This window comes from Monodelphis domestica, chromosome 4 (genome assembly GCF_027887165.1).
Source record: "Monodelphis domestica isolate mMonDom1 chromosome 4, mMonDom1.pri, whole genome shotgun sequence".
Taxonomy (NCBI): Eukaryota; Metazoa; Chordata; class Mammalia; order Didelphimorphia; family Didelphidae; genus Monodelphis; species Monodelphis domestica.
In genome coordinates this window covers 367,022,331-367,040,401 of record NC_077230.1, presented here as the reverse complement: position 1 = coordinate 367,040,401, position 18,071 = coordinate 367,022,331, and the positions used below count along the sequence as shown (strand labels likewise).

General features: G+C 39.9%; 1 protein-coding gene across 5 annotated transcripts in view; it reads left to right on the top strand.

Moving 5' to 3' along the window:
• Positions 1–17,258, top strand: part of TRIT1 (tRNA isopentenyltransferase 1) — a 92,070-nt gene extending 74,812 nt beyond the window's left edge. For 4 of the 5 annotated variants that reach the window (XM_007492841.3, XM_056795209.1, XM_056795212.1 and 1 more), the window contains 6 exons: positions 411–522; positions 1,754–1,866; positions 2,215–2,292; positions 10,721–10,830; positions 13,214–13,331; positions 16,169–17,258. In XM_007492841.3, the coding sequence (XP_007492903.1) occupies positions 411–522; positions 1,754–1,866; positions 2,215–2,292; positions 10,721–10,830; positions 13,214–13,331; positions 16,169–16,287 (650 nt within the window). In that variant the 3' untranslated portion in view covers positions 16,288–17,258. Of the gene's footprint in view, positions 1–410; positions 523–1,753; positions 1,867–2,214; positions 2,293–10,720; positions 10,842–13,213; positions 13,332–16,168 lie in introns of all 5 variants that reach the window. The other variant, XR_008911487.1, reaches the window with a different exon arrangement.
• The last annotated feature ends 813 nt before the right edge of the window (positions 17,259–18,071 follow it).

Sequence of the window (18,071 nt, the reverse complement as noted above, 5' to 3'; positions counted from 1 at the left end):
CAGATATTTTATATTATCTAGAGTGGTCCACCTTTTTTTTTTTGTCAGGTGTGCCAGTTGGAAAGAAAACCTTTATAAATATTATTTCATTTTATCCTCCATACAACCCTGGGCATTAGGTGCTTTTATTATCCTAATTTTACAGATGAGGAAATTGTGGCCAATAGAGCTTAAATGATGTCCAGTGTCATAAAGGGAGTAAATATCTGAGGTCTAGTTTTAACTTGAGTGTTCCTGACTCCAGGACCAACACTGCACCACATAGCTACCTTGGAATAGAAATTTTTTTCCTGACTTTTAGTAGTTTGAATTTTGCGGAATTAATTTTTTATACCCCTAGTGTTGATCATATAAAGGAAGGTCTCAAGTAAATACAACCTTATTAATTGATTGATTGATTTCAATTGAAGTTCTAGACCAGCGCCTGGATAAGAGGGTGGATGAAATGATAGCTGCTGGACTTTTGGAAGAGCTGAAAGAATTTCATAGACGCTACAATCGGGAGAAAGTTGCTGAAAATTGGTGAGCATATGAGCACATTACTTTGCCCTTTCATCCCTTTCAGTTATGTCTAAAAGATCAAGCCTTAGTTCAATGGGAATATTATTGGGAATTTTGACTTTCAATGATCATCCTGTTGCAAATATTAGTAATATGGGAGAAATAGGTTTTGAACAATGATACATGTATAACCCAACGGAATTGCTTCTCAGCTCAGGGAAAGGGGGTGGGAAGAGGGGAGGGAAAGAACATGAATCATGTAACCTTAGAAAAATATTCTAAGTAAATTAATTAATTAAAAAGAAAGAAAAAGAAAGGGCATTAGGTCAACTAGATGGTTTAATGGATAGAGAGCCAGATTGGAGATGGGAAGTCCTGGGTTCAAATTTAGCCTCAGATATGGCCTAGTTGTTGACCCTGGGCAAGTCTTTGCCTTAATTGCCTGGCCCTTCTTGTTCTTCTGCTTGGAATGATTCTAAAGCAGAAAATAAGGGTTTTTGTGTGTTTATTTTTTAAGGAAAGAGCATTGACATCCTAGAGAATGACTGGGATAATGAAAGAATTGGAGACTGCCATTTAAAGATTTACTTGAATAAGCCTGAGGATGTTTAGCGAAAAGAAGAAGATACTTGGGGGGACATGCTACCTATCTTCAAGTATTTGAAGAGGGATTCAACTTGTTCTTCTTAATCCTGGATTGTCAAAGAGCAATGATGGGAAGTTGCAGAGAGATTTAACAATAACTAGATTGAAGGAATAATTTCCTGACAATACTGTACAGAACTGGCATGTGCAAAGAGTAGCTAGGTAGCTCAGTGGATTGAGAGCCAGACTTAGAGAAGGGAGGTCCTGGGTTCAAATATGGCCTCAGACACATCCTAGCTGTGTAACCCTGGGCAAGTCACTTAACCCCTATTGCTTAGCCCTTACTGCTCTTCTGCCTTAAAACCAATACACAGTATTGATTCTAAGACAGAAGGTAAGAGTTAAAAAAAAAAAAGTAGCATGTGCAGACATAGGAGGCAGCGGGTTTCTTATTAGATACAGCAGGCAGCAGGAGTTATCTGGCTACTTGTCAGGACTGCTTTTACAGGTATTCAGCTAAATGATCTCTGAATTCTTTTTCCAATTCTTGAGATTTGTAATGCTAAAACTTGTAAGATATTTCCAGGAATGTTTGTTAAGGGGAATCGGGAGAAAATCTCTGTTCAGAGAAATAGATGGTTCATCAGCTGCTTTTTTCCTCCTCCAGTCAGAACTACCAACATGGCATCTTTCAGTCCATTGGCTTCAAGGAGTTTCATGAATACCTGATCAGTGATGACCAGTGCAGTCCAGAAACCAGTAATCTCCTCCTTACAAAAGGTGAAATTTCTGATACATTCCTGGATAATTTTGAGTCAAATATAAGCTTTGATAGCACAGGGTGAGAAAAAGGAATAACAATAATTCCCTTCTATTTGGTATTTTGAGCAAAACCCTTTCCTCAAATCTCTGACTCTGTCCACTACCCTTGACATTTTTCTACTCTTGTCAAAATAGCCATGTCTCTGGACCTGAGTGTCCTTAGGAGCCTTTGTACAATTGTTCTCAGATGCTCATCCCTGCTATCCCAAGACTACCTTCTGATTCGAAGTAGTGGTGCTCTGCTTAGCAAGCCCTAAAGACGTTGATGCTGGTTACTTTGACTTATTCTGTCTTCTTTTCTTTTAGGTATTGAGGCTCTAAAACAAGTGACCAAGAGATATGCTCGGAAACAAAACAAATGGGTCAAAAATCGCTTCTTAAGTCGTAAGTTCTTTGCTTTGTTTTTTCTTTTAACCCTTATCTTCTGTCTTAGAACTTATATGAATATTGGTACCAAGACAGAAGAGCAATAAGGGCTAGGTAGTGGTAGTTGTGACTTGCCCAGGGTCACACAGCTAGGAAGTGGCTGATGTCATTTGAACCCAGGACCTTCCATCTCTAGGCCTGGCTCTCCATCCACTGAGCCATCTAGATGCCCCCTTTTATTTATTTCTTACCCACCCACTCCCACATACTCCTTTATTTTTTAAACCTTACCTTCTGTCTTAAGTATTGATTCTTTTTTTTTTTTTTAATATATTTTATTTGATCATTTCTAAGCATTATTCGTTAAAGACATAGATCATTTTCTTTTCCTCCCCCCCACCCCCCATAGCCGACGCGTAAGTCCACTGGGCATTAGATGTTTTCTTGATTTGAACCCATTGCTTTGTTGATAGTATTTGCATTAGAGTGTTCATTTAAAGTCTATCCTCTGTCATGTCCCCTCAACCTCTGTATTCAGGCAGTTGCTTTTTCTCGGTGTTTCCACTCCCATAGTTTATCCTTTGCTTATGAATGGTGTTTTTTTTCTCCTGGATCCCTGAAAGTTGTTCAGGGACATTACACTGCCCCTAATGGAGAAGTCCATTACGTTCGATTGTACCACAGTGTATTAGTCTCTGTGTACAATGTTCTCCTGGTTCTGCTCCTCTCGCTCTGCATCACTTCCTGGAGGTTGTTCCAGTCTCCATGGAACTTCTCCACTTTATTATTCCTTTGAGCACAATAGTATTCCATCACCAACATATACCACAGTTTGTTCAGCCATTCCCCAATTGATGGGCATCCCCTCGTTTTCCAGTTTTGGGCCACCACAAAGAGCGCAGCTATGAATATTTTTGTACAAGTCTTTGTGTCCATTATCTCTTTGGGATACAGACCCAGCAGTGCTATGGCTGGGTCAAAGGGTAGATATTCTTTTGTCGCCCTTTGGGCATAGTTCCAAATTGCCCTCCAGAATGGTTGGATCAGTTCACAACTCCACCAGCAATGAATTAATGTCCCTACTTTGCCACATCCCCTCCAGCATTCATTTAAGTATTGATTCTAAGGCAGAAGAGTAATAAGGGCTAGGTAGTTGGGATTAAGTAACTTGCTCAGAGTCATATAGATAGGAAGTGGCTGAGGCCATCTTCCCAACTCCAGGCCTGGCTCTCTATCCACTGAACCACCTAGCTGCCCTAGTCATGAGTTCTGTATACCAGTCTATCTTGCAGTCTTTTCTTTCCTATTGCAGAACAATTGCTGCTATCCCTACTTTTAGGCTCCTGCAATCTTTAACTCATTTCTAATGCACATTAATTAGATTTTCCTTATTAAAAATCCAGAAAGAGAGGGGGAAGGGGTGTGTGTGTATCTGTGTCTGTGCATGTCTCTGTGTATCTGTGTGTACACATACCAACTCCATTTTATGAAGGATAAAACTGAAGCTTAAGAGAGATTAGTAACTTGCTATAGTCAGACTATAAAACTACTAAGTTTTAGAGTTAGGATTTGAACCTAAGTCTCAAGCCTCCTGGTTTAATCATTCAGTGAATGTTTATGGCAAAAAGACATATAAGAGAGGAGACAGCAAACAAGCAGATATGTGCAAAGTAGACTCCCTCTCCATATATATATATATAAATACCCAGGATAAATAGGAGATATTTAACAGAGGGAAGGCACTGGAATGAAGAGGGGCTGGGAAAGGCTTCCTGTAGAAGGTGAGATTTTAGTTGAAGTTTAAAGGAAGCCAGGGAAGGCAGACCATAGGTGAATATGAGGAGAGGGAGAGCATTCCAGTCCTGGGGGACAAGTAGTAAATTGGCCCAGAGGTAAGAGATTAAGGAGAATATCAAGGAGGTTGGTGTCACTGAATCATAGTGGAGAGTGAGGTATAAGAAGACTGGAAAGACAGCAGAGGAGACAGGTTATAAAGGATTTTGAAGGCCAGAGAATTTTGTATTTGGTCCTAGATACAATAGGGAACAACCAAAGTTTATTAAGGGGGAGAGGAAAGGATGCCATGTTTGAACCTCTGCTTTAGGAACATCACTTTGGTATGTGAATGGAAGATGTCTTGGAATAGAGTAAGACGTGAGGCAGACAGATCCACCAGCAGGTTTATAATAGTTTGGGCATAAAGGGTGGGGATAGATACCGAGTTCTCTTTTGGACATGTTGAGTTTAGGATGTCTACTGAACATCTTGCTGTATCTGAAAGACACTTGGAGAGATGAGCTTAGTCAGCATTGAGGTAGAGTCAGGATAGGTATATCTGAGAATCATTAGCATAGAGATGGTCATTAAATCCTTGGAAGCTGATGAGATCACCAGGTACAGAGGGAGAAGAGAAAAGAGCCCAGGACAGAACCCTGGATAGAGGATTAGAGGGCATGATCTGGGGGAGGATCCAACAAAGGAGATAGAAGGGATGGTTGGCTAGAGAGGAGTAAAACTAGGAGAAAGCTGTGTCCTAGTGACCTAAAAAGAGAGGAACAAGAAGAAAAGAATCATTGTCAAAGACTGCCAAGAGGTAGAGGACCATGAGGATTGAAAAAGACATTATTCAAAAGCTGTTTTCATGAAATAATGAGGTTAGAAGCCAAAATTATAAGAAGTGAGAGAGAGAGGAGAGAACATAGAGGTGCCTATTATAGGCAGACTCTTCAGGGAGATAAGCAAGCAAGGGAAGAAAATATAGATGACAGTGAGGGCTGGAAGGTTCAAGTAAGGATTTTGAGTGTGTGGTAGATCCCCAAGGAAGAAAAATTACTGAATAATGGAGGTAGGGAGAGAACCTGGATATGGCAGTGGGGAACAAGGAGTATATTCTTAACTCACCTGTCTCCACCAATGAGCCTAGGATAGTGAATGAAAGTGTAGAAAATGGAAGATAATAAGGCTGTCATCAGTGGAGAGCCAAGTTTCAGCAGTAGCTAGGAGATTTAAGTTATGAGGGATGAAAAGATTGAGGATGAAGGGAAGTTTGTGCCTCTGGAAATGACATTCTAAAGGGTACAGTGGAAGAAGCAGTTGCTGTTTGGTTGGAACTTTGGGGTAGAAGGGTTGTTGGGGTGTGGGGTATAGGAATGAGGAATCAGGTGCAGTGGTGAATGATTTCAAGTCCTTCACTCCATTCCAATGTATAACACTGTCTCCGAAGTTTGATGGGAGAGTCATTGACAAAGTGGTTAAAAAACAAGTGTAGTATCATTTAAAGCCAAAAGAACTGGGTTCAAATCATAGAGTCAAAGTTCTTGAACTGGAAGGACTTTAAAGGCCACTTAGTCCAACTCCCTCATTTCATAGATGAGGAACGTGTGGACTTGACTTGCCAAAGGTTCTTTGGATAAGAAGTAGCAGAGGCTTACTAGCCATGTCACCCTGTTCTAGTTTCTTTGCCTCTCTGAGATGGTTTTTTCACCTATCTAAAGGGTATAATACACTGAGGACCAAGTGAAATGATATATACAAATATGAAACATTGCCACTCTGGAATTTTTCCCCTTTGTTACCTCTAGGAAAGTAATAGGTAAATGTGTATTTGGTATCAATTTAAGTTTTTTAAAGTATCAATACATAGTTTTTACATCATTATAATTTCTTCTCTTCATATCCTTTCTTCCCACCTAAGGAGTTTAAAACAAAGTATTCAAAAAAGAAGAAAAAGACAGGCTAGAACATCAACTAAGTCTGATAGTATATAGAACCTTCTACATCCATAGTCCTCTGTCTCTTCAAAGAAGGAAGGGAGCTGCATTTTCTTTTTTCTCTTTTTTTAACACCTTACTTTCTGCCTTAGAATAGATTCTTAAGTATTGGTTCTAAGGCAGAAGAGAGGAAAGGGCTAGGCAATGTGGATAAGTGACTTGCCCAGGGTCACAAGCAAGAAAATATCTCGATGTCAGATTTGAACCCAGGACCATCTGGCTCTTCACTGAGTCACCTAGCTGTCCCCTTCTTTTCTTTTCTTCAAGGTTAAGAGCTTGGTTACTCTTAATGATACTATACTCACTGTTATGGGATTTGGGGGTTGCTATAGTTTTCTTCTTTCTCTTATTTTTTTAAAACCCTTACTTTCTGTATTAGTTCCAAGGCAGTAGATTGGTAAAGACTAGGCAATGGGAATCAAGTGACTTGCCCAGGGTCATACGGCTAGGAAGTGGCTGAGGCCAGATTTGAACCTAGGACCTCCCATCTCTAGGCCTGGCTCTCAATCCACTGAGCTACCCAGATGCCCCCCATAGTTTTTTTTTTTCGTTTCTGTTAGTGTCATTGTGTGTGTTGTTTTCTTACTTTGTGTGTGTTTCTGCTTACTTTGCCTCTCAGTTCCTATGATTCTTCTGATGCTTCTCAATTCTTCATATTTGTTATTTTCAGAGCAGTAATATTCCATCTTATTTGTATGCCACGCCTTGTTTAGCCACTTCCTAATCTGTGGACCTCACTTTACTTCCTCTCTTTATTACAGAAAGAGAATGACTCTTGGTCTCATATCAGACCTTAACAGAAATGTTTGTTATAAAGATTTCTTTTCCAGTCAATTCCTTTCCCTCTTATCCTAGATGCATTAATTTTATTAGCGTAGAAGATTTTCAATTTAATGTAATCATAATTTAAGTTTAAAAGGTATATTACCCTAAAACAAAGGTTTTTAATCTTTTGTCATGGACCTTTTTGCTTTCTGGTGAAAGGAAACAGTTCATAAAGTAGAATATGGTTAAAAGGACATTATATTGAAATACAGTTATCAAAATATCTTTTACTATTCTATGTTTAAACTCTTATCTTCTACCTAAATATCAGCTCTAAGACAGAAGAGGGCAAAGGCTAGTCAATGGGGCTTAAGTGACTTGCCCAGGGTCACACAGCTAAGAAGTGTCTGAGGCCAGATTAGAGCTCACATTCTTGCAACTCCAGCCATGGCTCTCTTTCCGCTGTGCTAACTAATTACCCACAGGATATTTTTTTGAAAAACAAATCCCCACATCCCAGGTGAAGAACTCTTACCCTATAACATTTGATCTTTGTCCAGAATTCCTTCCCAAAGTCAGTAGTAAACAGTTCTTAGTAAAATTACAAAACAACATATTTAAGCTGTCCAGGTTTTCGAATCTGTTATAAGTTTTCCTTTCTTCATTCATTCACACTAATGCTGGGATTGCTGAGTCTGTCTGGTATTTAGACAGGAAATTGTTTTGTCCCTGCCAAATACTCAGTTACTCAATCAGCCTCAGCATGGTGTCCTACGGAGTAAGTTATGTTGCTGTGGGCCGAATAAAAGATTAGTGTAGTTTGTTAAAAACTACTCATAGTGGGTGTGCCAGGGTAGCTTCTGAATAAATAACCTCCAGCATGCTCTTTGGCTTTGGGCAGGATGTTTTCTTTTGTAGATAAGGTCAGTTGAGTTTTCATCCAGCTTGCATTCAGCTTTCCTCTTACCTCTGTTTGCTAGTTTCCTCACAAGCCCAGCCCATTGTCCCAATTAGCCTCCCCCCCTCAGATTTTCTTAGAGTATTCTTCCTGGATTTCCTTTGCCCTGTCAAACCCCACCTCATACCATACCATATTGTACCATTTTAGTTGTCCCATCTTTCCACAAAGCTCTCCATTAGATCATAGGCTTCTGAAGCTCAGGAACTATGCCTTTTTTCATCCTTAACCCTAGCAATGAATACAGGGCCTAAATCCCTTTGTATTTGAATCATCAGTCTTAGTTTAACATTAATCTTATGGAATTGAGACTGTTAATATTGTTTGGGGCTACATACTTATGTTGGAATGCCTTTGAGCATATGTGCCCTGGGCTCTTAGGCATTCTCTGGAGTTTCCTTGTTCAGTGATTTTAGTTAAAGATGACTTTCTAACCTAGAGGCACACTAGACCCTCTACTCCCCCCCCCCCCCCCCCCCCAGTCATCATTGCTTATCCATTTAAGCAGGAGAAACTTGATCATCAGCCAAAATGAAAACTTGGTATACCACAAACTCCTCATGTAACTTCTCTTCCCCCATCCCCTTGACTTCCTGAAAAATAAGTATTTTCTAACAGACAACACTTTTCATTGTCAGAACTTTCTAACCTTGAAAAGCCCCATAATTCTGGCCCTACCCTAACCCCTCCACAAGCATATGGAGTCAATGGCGTAGCGTGTCATATGTCTGCTTCTCTTGCACACAAACACATTCAGGGCTGGAGTGAGAGGCACAGCCGCCTTTCAGACCAGGAACCCATCCTATTGGCTTGGGCCTCTTCTGCTGGGGAGACATCACTTTGGCGGGAAGCCAGAGGGACTTCCCCAGCCGAGCTCAGCCTTGGATCAGAGCCATGGACAGCAGCTGGGAGCTGAGCACTTGTGGAAAGGGGCTAAGGGCGGACACAGAAGCCTAACAAAGGGCTTGGAGGGGAGGAGAGTTTAGAGTGGCCCTGAAACAGGTGCAGAGCTTACCCTAAGCCAGGTGGGCTGTGGGCACTGCCCACACCTCCCAGTCTCACCTTTCCTTGGAAGGGCAGGTGGAGGGCAGGTGCAACTCAAACTACTCTCTGAAGAAGCTCATTTGTGGTGGGTACAGTAAAAAGGCCAGCACCTGCCAGCCGTTGGCATGCTGTGGCCTTTGATGTTTTTGTCCAGAGCTTGATGCTCTTTGCCTGTCTGCAGCTGAATCATGCCAGGATGCTTGACTCCACCTCTCCTGATGGTAGGTGCCTTAGTCTCCATTAGCAGTAAACTTTCACTAGTCATTGGGTGTGGGTGCTTTGACCTGTGGGTAGACTTGCCTTTAATTACTTTCTGCCACTCGAAATTCTATCTACATTTTTTATTAAGTGCCAACTGTATCATGGGATATTAAGAGATCCTTGCTTTTAGGAGAATTACAGATAAGTGCAGTAAAGAGGTACAGATACAGTGATCCATGCAGTTCTGGAGGGCATATTAATGTTGATGATAAAGATGTAAAGCAGGCAGTAGTGTTTGGGTCAGGATATAAAGGATTGGCATGAATTTAACAAAGGAAAACAGAAACAGCCAGCCTCGGGAAATACCTAAACAAAAAGCTAGTCACTTAGTAAGTATTTTTTTAAGTACCGGCTATTTGCCAGGTGGGTTAGGTGGGAATACAAAGACATTGATGTTGGAAAACTCAAGGCATGTAGGGAAACTAGTAATTGGTTTTGTCTGGTCCCTAGGAATGTATAGAGGGACTAATGTGAGAAGAGATTAGAATGGTCAAGTTTTGCCAGATCCTGGAGGGCCTTAAATGTCAGAGGGAGTATGAGCTTTGCTCCATGGGCACAGGAAGCTTTTGACCAGAAGTGACATGACTAGATCTGTGCAAAAGATTGCCTGCTGTGCTTTCCTCTACTTGAAGGGTTATTTTTTTGGGGGTGGGGACAGCCTTCCAAGTAGATAGTGAAGAACATCCCTTTTTTGAGGTAGAGAGAAAGGTGCAGTTCATGGAAGAGATTGCCAAGGAGGAATCAACTTTTTGAGAGAAGAGGAAGAGTCAAGGGATAACCCCATGGAGTGAAGGTCATTGATGGTGCCATAGTCTGAAAGGAGAAATAGCTTTAGGAGAATTGAATAATAAGCAGATTTAGGTTATCTTGAATTTTTGAGGTACCAGTGAGACGCTGGAAATTGAGAGTTCTGGATTTACATGTGGAAGTCATTTGCAGAAAGGTGGTAGTTGAAGGTGTTCAGAAAGATTTTCTGTAAACTATTTCTGATATATCCCCTGGTTTAGAACTACAAGAGAAGCACTTGTTTCATAATAATATCTTATTATTGATATAGCACTTTTACATACATTTCCTCATTGGTTCCACAATAGCCCCTGTGAGGTAAACAGGGCAAATATCCTCATCTTACAGTTGAGGAAACTGAGGCTAAATAAAGGGAATTGGCTGGCACAGAGCCAGACAGATATTAAGTGACAAACCTAGGACTTCAACCCAGGTCTTCTTACTCAGAGGCTTGTGGTTTTTCCTAAACTATCTTTGGCCAGAAAGCTAATGGTATATTTCCTGCTGTGGTGAGTTGGTAGTTTTACAGATTTCTTGAGGAGCATCAGGGCCCATTTCTTGGACGTTTTGTAGAGATCTTTTGCCTTAACTCTTTATAAGAGTTAGGCAGCTGGGATAGACTATATGATTATATAATCGTGATTAATTATTGAAGTGAAGCTATCCAAAGTTGACTGTAGGCACTTAGGACTGCCTTTCGGCCTAGAGAGAGAAGTAGCACTTTTATCTTCAGGTGTGAATTGGATTCTGGACTGTGAATGTTTCTTTCGGATATTTTTGGTGGGATTGAGCCATGGAACATTTGGAGCAGGATTAGTTTGAGCTTGGACTCTGTCAACTAATAGCTTCTCTTTTTTGTCAGGCCCTGGACCCAATGTGCCCCCGATTTATGGTTTGGAGGTAACTGATCCCTTAAAATGGGAAGAGTCAGTTCTGGGACCTGCCCTGCAGATTGTGGGAAGCTTCATCCAGGTACCTTCCAGGTGCAGTACAGTCTGGATAGGGTTCTAAACATCTCTCCTCTGGAGACATGTCGGTTGCGTTGAATCTGCCTCTTTGGCACCAAGCTTTGTTTTGTGTTTTCTTCATGCTTTTTTGGTTTTTCACTTTCTAAGATCTTTCTGAACCTTTCCTTATAACCAAGAAATATTGTTAAACAAAGCAGATACATACATTGGCTATATCTTATTCTGTATCTTTTAATCCATTATTTCTCTATTTGAAAGAGAGAGGTATGTTTCTCTTTTTTTCCCTGAGGTAGGATCATAAGATTTATCATCTTTTTAAATTTAAAATAAAAATAAGCATAATTCTTCATTGTGACAAAGAAGTTCTTTATACTTACAAAGTGACCTGACAAAACCTTTCTTTGAGAGAGAATTTAATTTTGTTTTTCCCTTAACAAATATTTATTTCTTCTCTCAATTCCCTACCCCAAATTAAGCAATAAAAAATACAAATAAAATCTCATTAAAATATGTATAGTCGGGCAGCTAGGTGGCTTAGTGAATTGCAGGGCTAGGCCTGGAGATAGGAGGTCCTGGGTTCAAATATGACTTCATACAATTCCTAACTGTGTGATCCAGGGTAAGTCACTTAACCCAATTGCCTAATCGTCACCACTCTTCTACTTTAGAACTGATACTTAGTATCAGAATTGAAAATCTATATATTTATAGTCAAGCAAAACAAATTCCTTTTAAAAAAAATTATTTATTTTGTTTTTAAGTATTTTTACCATCTTTCCATAATTCATTTTCTTTCCCTCTCTTCTTCCCTCTCTCCTCCCAGAACTGCACTGGGTTGTACAAATGTTATTATTACTTGATACTTATTTCCATATTATTCATTTTTGCGATAGAGAAGCAAAACAAATTCTTAGACATGGCCATGTCTAGAAAATGTATTTTCCTGTTTCACATTTAAGTCCATCATGGAGGGGTAGGTATGTTTCAGATTTAGTATTCTGAAATCAAGATTAGTCATTGCATTAATCAGAATTCAAGATCATTTTTCTTTACATTATTGTGGTCATTGTATAAATAATTCTTTTGCTTTTGCTTACTTCACTCTGCATCAGTTCATAACGGTATTCCCAAATTTCTCCATATTCTTCATAATCATTGCTTCTTACAGTAGAGTATTAATATTGTTATTATCCTGCACCACAATTTATTTGGCCATCTCCCAGATTATGGGAATCCACTTTGTCTCCAGTTCCTTTGCTACCACAAAAAAAGTGCTGCTGTGAATATTTTGTTATATATTTGGTCTTTGTTTCCAACTTTGATCTCACTGACATATGCCCGTTAGTGGTATAACTGGATCAAAGGATATGGACAGTTTAGTGACTTTTCTAGTATAGTTCCAAATTGTTTTTCAAAACATTTTAACTCACTTATATCTCCTCCAACAGTGGAGATTGATTGTCATAGTTGTCTTCCTAGGGCCTTCCTGAAATTTGCCATCTTTATCTTTTGTCATTTTTACTTTATCTTTTTGTCATTTTGTGATTGTTATAAGACACAATCACAAAGTTGTCTTAATTTGCTTTTTCTTATTGATGTTTAAGAACATTCTTGTGCTTGATGCTTTGCTTTTATCTTTTGAAAACTGCTGGTTCATAACCTTTGACCCCTTAGCAAATAGATAATTTCTCTTTTTCTTCTATATTTGTATTAATTTCCTATATTTTATCAGGTATACATGCTGAACTCTTCCCTAGTTGATAATTTCTCTTATTTATATTGGTTTCTATTGGCTTAAAAACTTTTAAATTTTATGTAATTAGAATTACCCATTTTATTGTTTGTGATCCTTTATTTAAGAATGAAACAAAACATTACTTTGGAGCTTCCTCTGTCTCTGGATAAACTTGTTTTAGGTTACCCTCTTCCCCAATTTTCCTGTTTATAAAGTTTATTACCAAAATCAGTGCTACCACTATGTCTCTGATCCAGAATAATAAATGAACAATGACTTCACAACTTAATTTTAAAGGGTTATAGAAATGCTTTGATTACAACAAAGTTGGAAGGTAAATAGTACAAACATCTCTATATATTAGGACATAAACACAGAAAGAGAGCTAGATAGGCAGACATATACACGGCTTGTAAGATTGGTACTATGTAAGTTTTCTCTGAGCCTCTGTTGCCTTATCTGCAAAATAGGCATAATAATTAATGTGTATATTGCCACTTTTTTCACAGGCTTCTTGTGAGGAAGGTATTGTGTGAGCTGCTGTCAGGCACTATAGAAATCAGAGCTGTTGTCTCACAGAATTGAGAATAAAATAGAAATCTCTCTGTTACATGTTTTTTGTTGTTTTTTCTTCTTAATTTGTTTTCCCCAGGGCAAGCAGCCTGTAGCCACTCCTATAAGGATGCAGTGTGATGTAAATGAGAATAAACGGAGTCATCACAGATGTGAACTGTGTGACAGAATCATCATTGGGGATCGAGAATGGGCAGGTAAGCCTGATAAAGGAATTGGGGATTTCACTGAGGAAGAGTTGTTAGCATGGGTGTTTTAAAAACTTTTTATAAAGCAATAGTATCTGCTCATTTATTTCTTATTACATGTATTATGTGTGTGTGTTATAATAGTTAAAGGGATTATAGGGATTGAAGTACAGGGGATGAGGAAAGTTTTGTAACAGGGAATGGAGGAGTGAAGGAGAGAGATGCCCCCTGCTGAGAGGCTGTTTTTATAAAATGTGTATGTGTGTGTTATATATTAATAAATTAATATATAGTATATAAGAAAATAACTTCTTAAAAGTAGTTTAGTTCTAATGAAAACTGATTAAATGAAAAGGAGACTTTTTTGGGAGAACCGCTAATTCACCTGGAATTTCAAAAAATTCAGTCTCACTTCAAGTTTGAGCTGAAGTAAATATTATAGAGCAGAGAGTAGCATCTAATAATTTCCTTTACATCATTTCATTAAGAGCTCCTGAACTGATCACAGAAGCTCATTGAACAGGTCTATCTCTGTAAAACTAGTAATTCCATATTGAACTCAGCAAATTAGACAGTACATTTGCACTTCAAGCCCCATTTCTCTATAAGAAGATGGACTTTTAAGTTTAGTAAGTTTATAATCATAGGGTGTCAGAGCTAGAAAAGATCATTTAGTTCAAGCACTTTATTTGTATTTGGAGAAACTAAATACTCAGAATGGGGTAATGAATTCTTCTCAAGTTGAGTATTTAAGTGGAGTCAAAACATGTTGAAGAGGAGATTCCTATCTAGTTATAAGGTGCTGTTGGGACTCTATTCCCTTTAGAAGTTATTGTCTAAGAAATAAGATTAAAATTTAAAAAAGAAATTGTCCTCTAGCCCAAATATTGTGTAATTATGTACTCTCCTGAGTTAGCATTTCTGGCCCAGATCTCAAATTCATTGAAAGTTACTAGTGCTCTTTTTGTTAATCTGCGGAAAAGTCATTTGACTTCTGCACGTCTCTCTTTTTGCCTCTGTAAAATAAGAGGATTGCAATAGATGATCCCAGAGGACTCTTCCAGTTATCCCCATTCTGTCAGCTGCCTGAGTTCACACAGCTAGCAAATAGCAGACAGCTAGAAGCTGAAGCCAAGTCTTCCAAGTCCACTGATCTTTCTGTTATAACACACTTTGACAGATAGTAGGTAGGATTCATGCCCTGTTTGGGACAGGAAATCTTTTTATTACAACCACTTTTAGAATGCAGTAATACAAATCTCTTCCTTTTGACATTTCCTAACCGTGCCACTAGACTCCAATTGCCTAGGCCATACCACTTCTCTGTCTTAGAACTGATACTTAGGATTGATTCTAAGACAGAAGATAAGGGTTTATACACACACACACACACACACACACACACACACACACACACACACACACACACACACACATACACATATATGAGTAAATTTAGGTTCTATTTTGCCTATGTTGACTTGAATTGCCATATGGGGTCAGACCCTCTCTCTTACTGTCTAGCAGGGTATTCTGTTGCCAGTAGCAGTCCCAATTGTAATTGGTCTGTGGTGTTGATAGGGGGAAAGAGAATACCATACTGGTGCTAATAGAGGTAGCTCCTGAATACAGACCACCCTCTGACAGTGAAATCTCCAAATCTGTAGGATTGCACTGAAAAATAGCACCAATTATAGGGCACATCCGTTTTACACAAGTCAGGGGAATAGATGTATGTAGTAGAATGTAGCTGATATAGAAAAACTCAGTTGTACCACCTGCATAAGGGCTTCTGGGATTGTCTCCATTCCTCTTAAAGGAGCACACTTGTGAGCTTTTGTGAGGGTGGGTTGTATAAGACATTCTATAGCACCATCTGTCGATCTCCTTCTCCCTTTTCCTGTTGCCAGTAGAGGGAGAAGCCAGAACCCTGTACTTTGCCGTAGGGCCTGGATTGAGAATGATGCTAACTGAACTTCATAAGCTTTTTTGCATCATGGATCTCTTCCAAACCATTACTAATGATCAGCTTGTGGTACCTACACAGGAAAATTGATCCCAGGAACATATGTCTTCATGCCTTCCCAGATGATCTTTCTTTGATAATGCACACACAGGCTGTTAAAAATGTGGCTCCTTAAACTAATTCTAGGGTGGAGATTGTCCCAGGATGGAGGCCAGAGATAGGACCAGGTGATTGAGTGTTTTGCACTTGAGTGGAATCTCAGATCTTTGGCATACATTTTCTCCTTGGAAAGAAATTCTTACTTGTCATCTACTCAGGACTGCTCTGTTTATTTAGAGCACTCCAGGCTTAGATGGTCAGCTTGCTGGACATAGGAACAGGCCTGTGCTTTTGGCTCTTGCTAGCTGAACTAGAAATGGGGAATAGAGGGCAGGAGCAGCAAACCTGGGGGCAAAGTGAAAGGCACAAAGGGCAGCAGTTTCCCCTAACTTGGCCAGAGGGTTCCCACATTGCTGGGTAGGAAAGGCATCTGCAGTCCTCCACCACTAACAGATGCTCCCTTTTCATTGTTGGAAAGTGCCACTGCTTGGAGCTGGTGGGGTTGCCACAATTTGCAGTCCTGCCTTCTGGAGGTCTGAAATGTCTCTGGAATAGAGGGGGTGGAACAGAACCCCTGGCTCCCTGAGAAGAGGCTTAATGAAGTCACATAAAGACAAAATATCAAGTAGAGAAAGATATCAGATTGTTTTTTTGTCCATCTTGAGTGAGGAGTCCACAGTCCCCCAAGACTTGCTGCTGGAGAGAAAAAAGAGAATGCTCTAGCCCCTTTAGAAAATCCTCCTGAAGGCCTTTTTTTTTTCCCCTCTGTCTTTGCCCTCAGCCCATACAAGGTCCAAGTCACACCTGCACCAGCTGAAGAAAAGAAGAGTGGATCCTGACACTTGTGCCACCTTGCCAAGTCAAAGCCATTTCCCTGGACCTGATGAAAGAACTCTATGAGAGGGTTTCCCCTGTCTGGAGGATCAAGGGATTACATTTTCCATTTGAGAAGCATGTGTCCAGCCAGGGCACAGGCTGACTGAACTCACTGGCCAGAAAGCAATGCCTAACCTGGGAGAGGGAGAGAGGGCCATGAGGAACCCAGTGGGCCCCTCTTGTCAGAAGAGTTTCAGAATGGACTGTCTTCCAGCCCTGGCTGCTTATGCCAGCTCTTCCAGAGGGGGCTGGTAACAGCTCTGGTAGGTGGGGGCAGGTTGAAAGAGTTGGTACTGTTATAGAAAATCTCTTTTTAAAAAAGATACCAAGAACATTTTTTTTACCTTTCACTAACTCTTTTGTGAAGCTGCCTCTGACTTTTATCAGACAAAGACTGTCGCCTCCGAAGCAAATGCTTGGCCAGGATAAGCACTTGGAATCCCAGGCTTCCTAATCAGGAGTGTTTAAACATTCATTTAGTCACTCAACAAACATTTGACCACTCTCTCTCTCTCTCTCTCTATATATATATATATATCTTCAAGGCTCTTTGGTTTCTTATATTCAATTATAGAATCATCTGAACCAGTTTCTGGTATTTCGACTGGGAACATTTCACCAGGGTAGTGGAAATCAGGCTGGAACCAGTGCAATTATGAACGTGTAAACACAGACCAGAAAAGGATATTCACATTCAAGAGACTTTAATAAAAATTGTTTCATTATCTAGTTGGGAAGGAAGCAGGTCCATGACTGAAGACCTGAAATATGAATATTCATGCACGTGAGATACTGCATAATAAAAGTTGCCTCATTATCTAGTTGAGAGCCTGGCTCTGCAAGTTGAATAAAAGAAAAGCTACGGATGCACAAAATCCTCTGGTTTGTTGAGACATGGGACATGGGACTATTTCCAGAGCTGTCATGAACTGTTTTAACGTTATGGCCTCTTAATTTGTATCTGTTTAGGAATAAAATTAGTTACTATAACTGGACTTTCTGTTGCAGATATTATTCATTATTCTTATTCAACCAGCACACATTTATTAAGCATTTGTTGTGTGCAAAGCCCTGCACTAGGGAATATGTATAGAGAGCCCATTCTTAACAAAGTGTGCTAAGAGGGATGACAGTAATGTTTGTGCAAAGGATGGATCTGGGTAAAATGCTGTGAGCAATACAATGAACAGCTTATGAAGGAAGGCTTCCTGGAGGAAATGGGTGCCTGAAGGAAAGGATAGGGAGGGATGTCAGCTGATGCAGTGTGGGAGAATAGATAGAATTCATTTCAGACATGGGAAGTGATATGAATAAAGCCACAAAGAAGAGAGAGCAGGATGAGAAGAGGACCTGCAAGGCACTGCATTGAGGCCTTGAGTGCCAGGATCAGGGTTTATGGAGTTTGTCTGTTTAAGCAGTAGAGAACCAGTGATTTGGCTTAAGTGCAAAGTTCTGTCCAGTCACATCTCTTTCAGAAGTGTGTTGAATTCCTCTCAATGTCAAATATATTTAGGAAATGCAATGTATTATCATAAATGCCTGAAGGCCCACAGTGGATAGAGAATCCAGAGATGGAGCTAGAATAAGGAAAGCCAGGTATTCTAGAGTTGTGAACCTTACTCTCATCCCTCCAAGCAGCGCCACATGTTGGCCTCCCCCAGCTTTGAGCCAAGCCCATATGCTCTGTGAGAGAGGGGAGAGTTTATCACTGGATCAGCCCCATCTTGTTTTGCTTCATGTTCAAAGTTGATTAAATTTCCCTAACCAGTTTGGTAAATATTTCAGGATTCCCAAACCATGAGCATGAT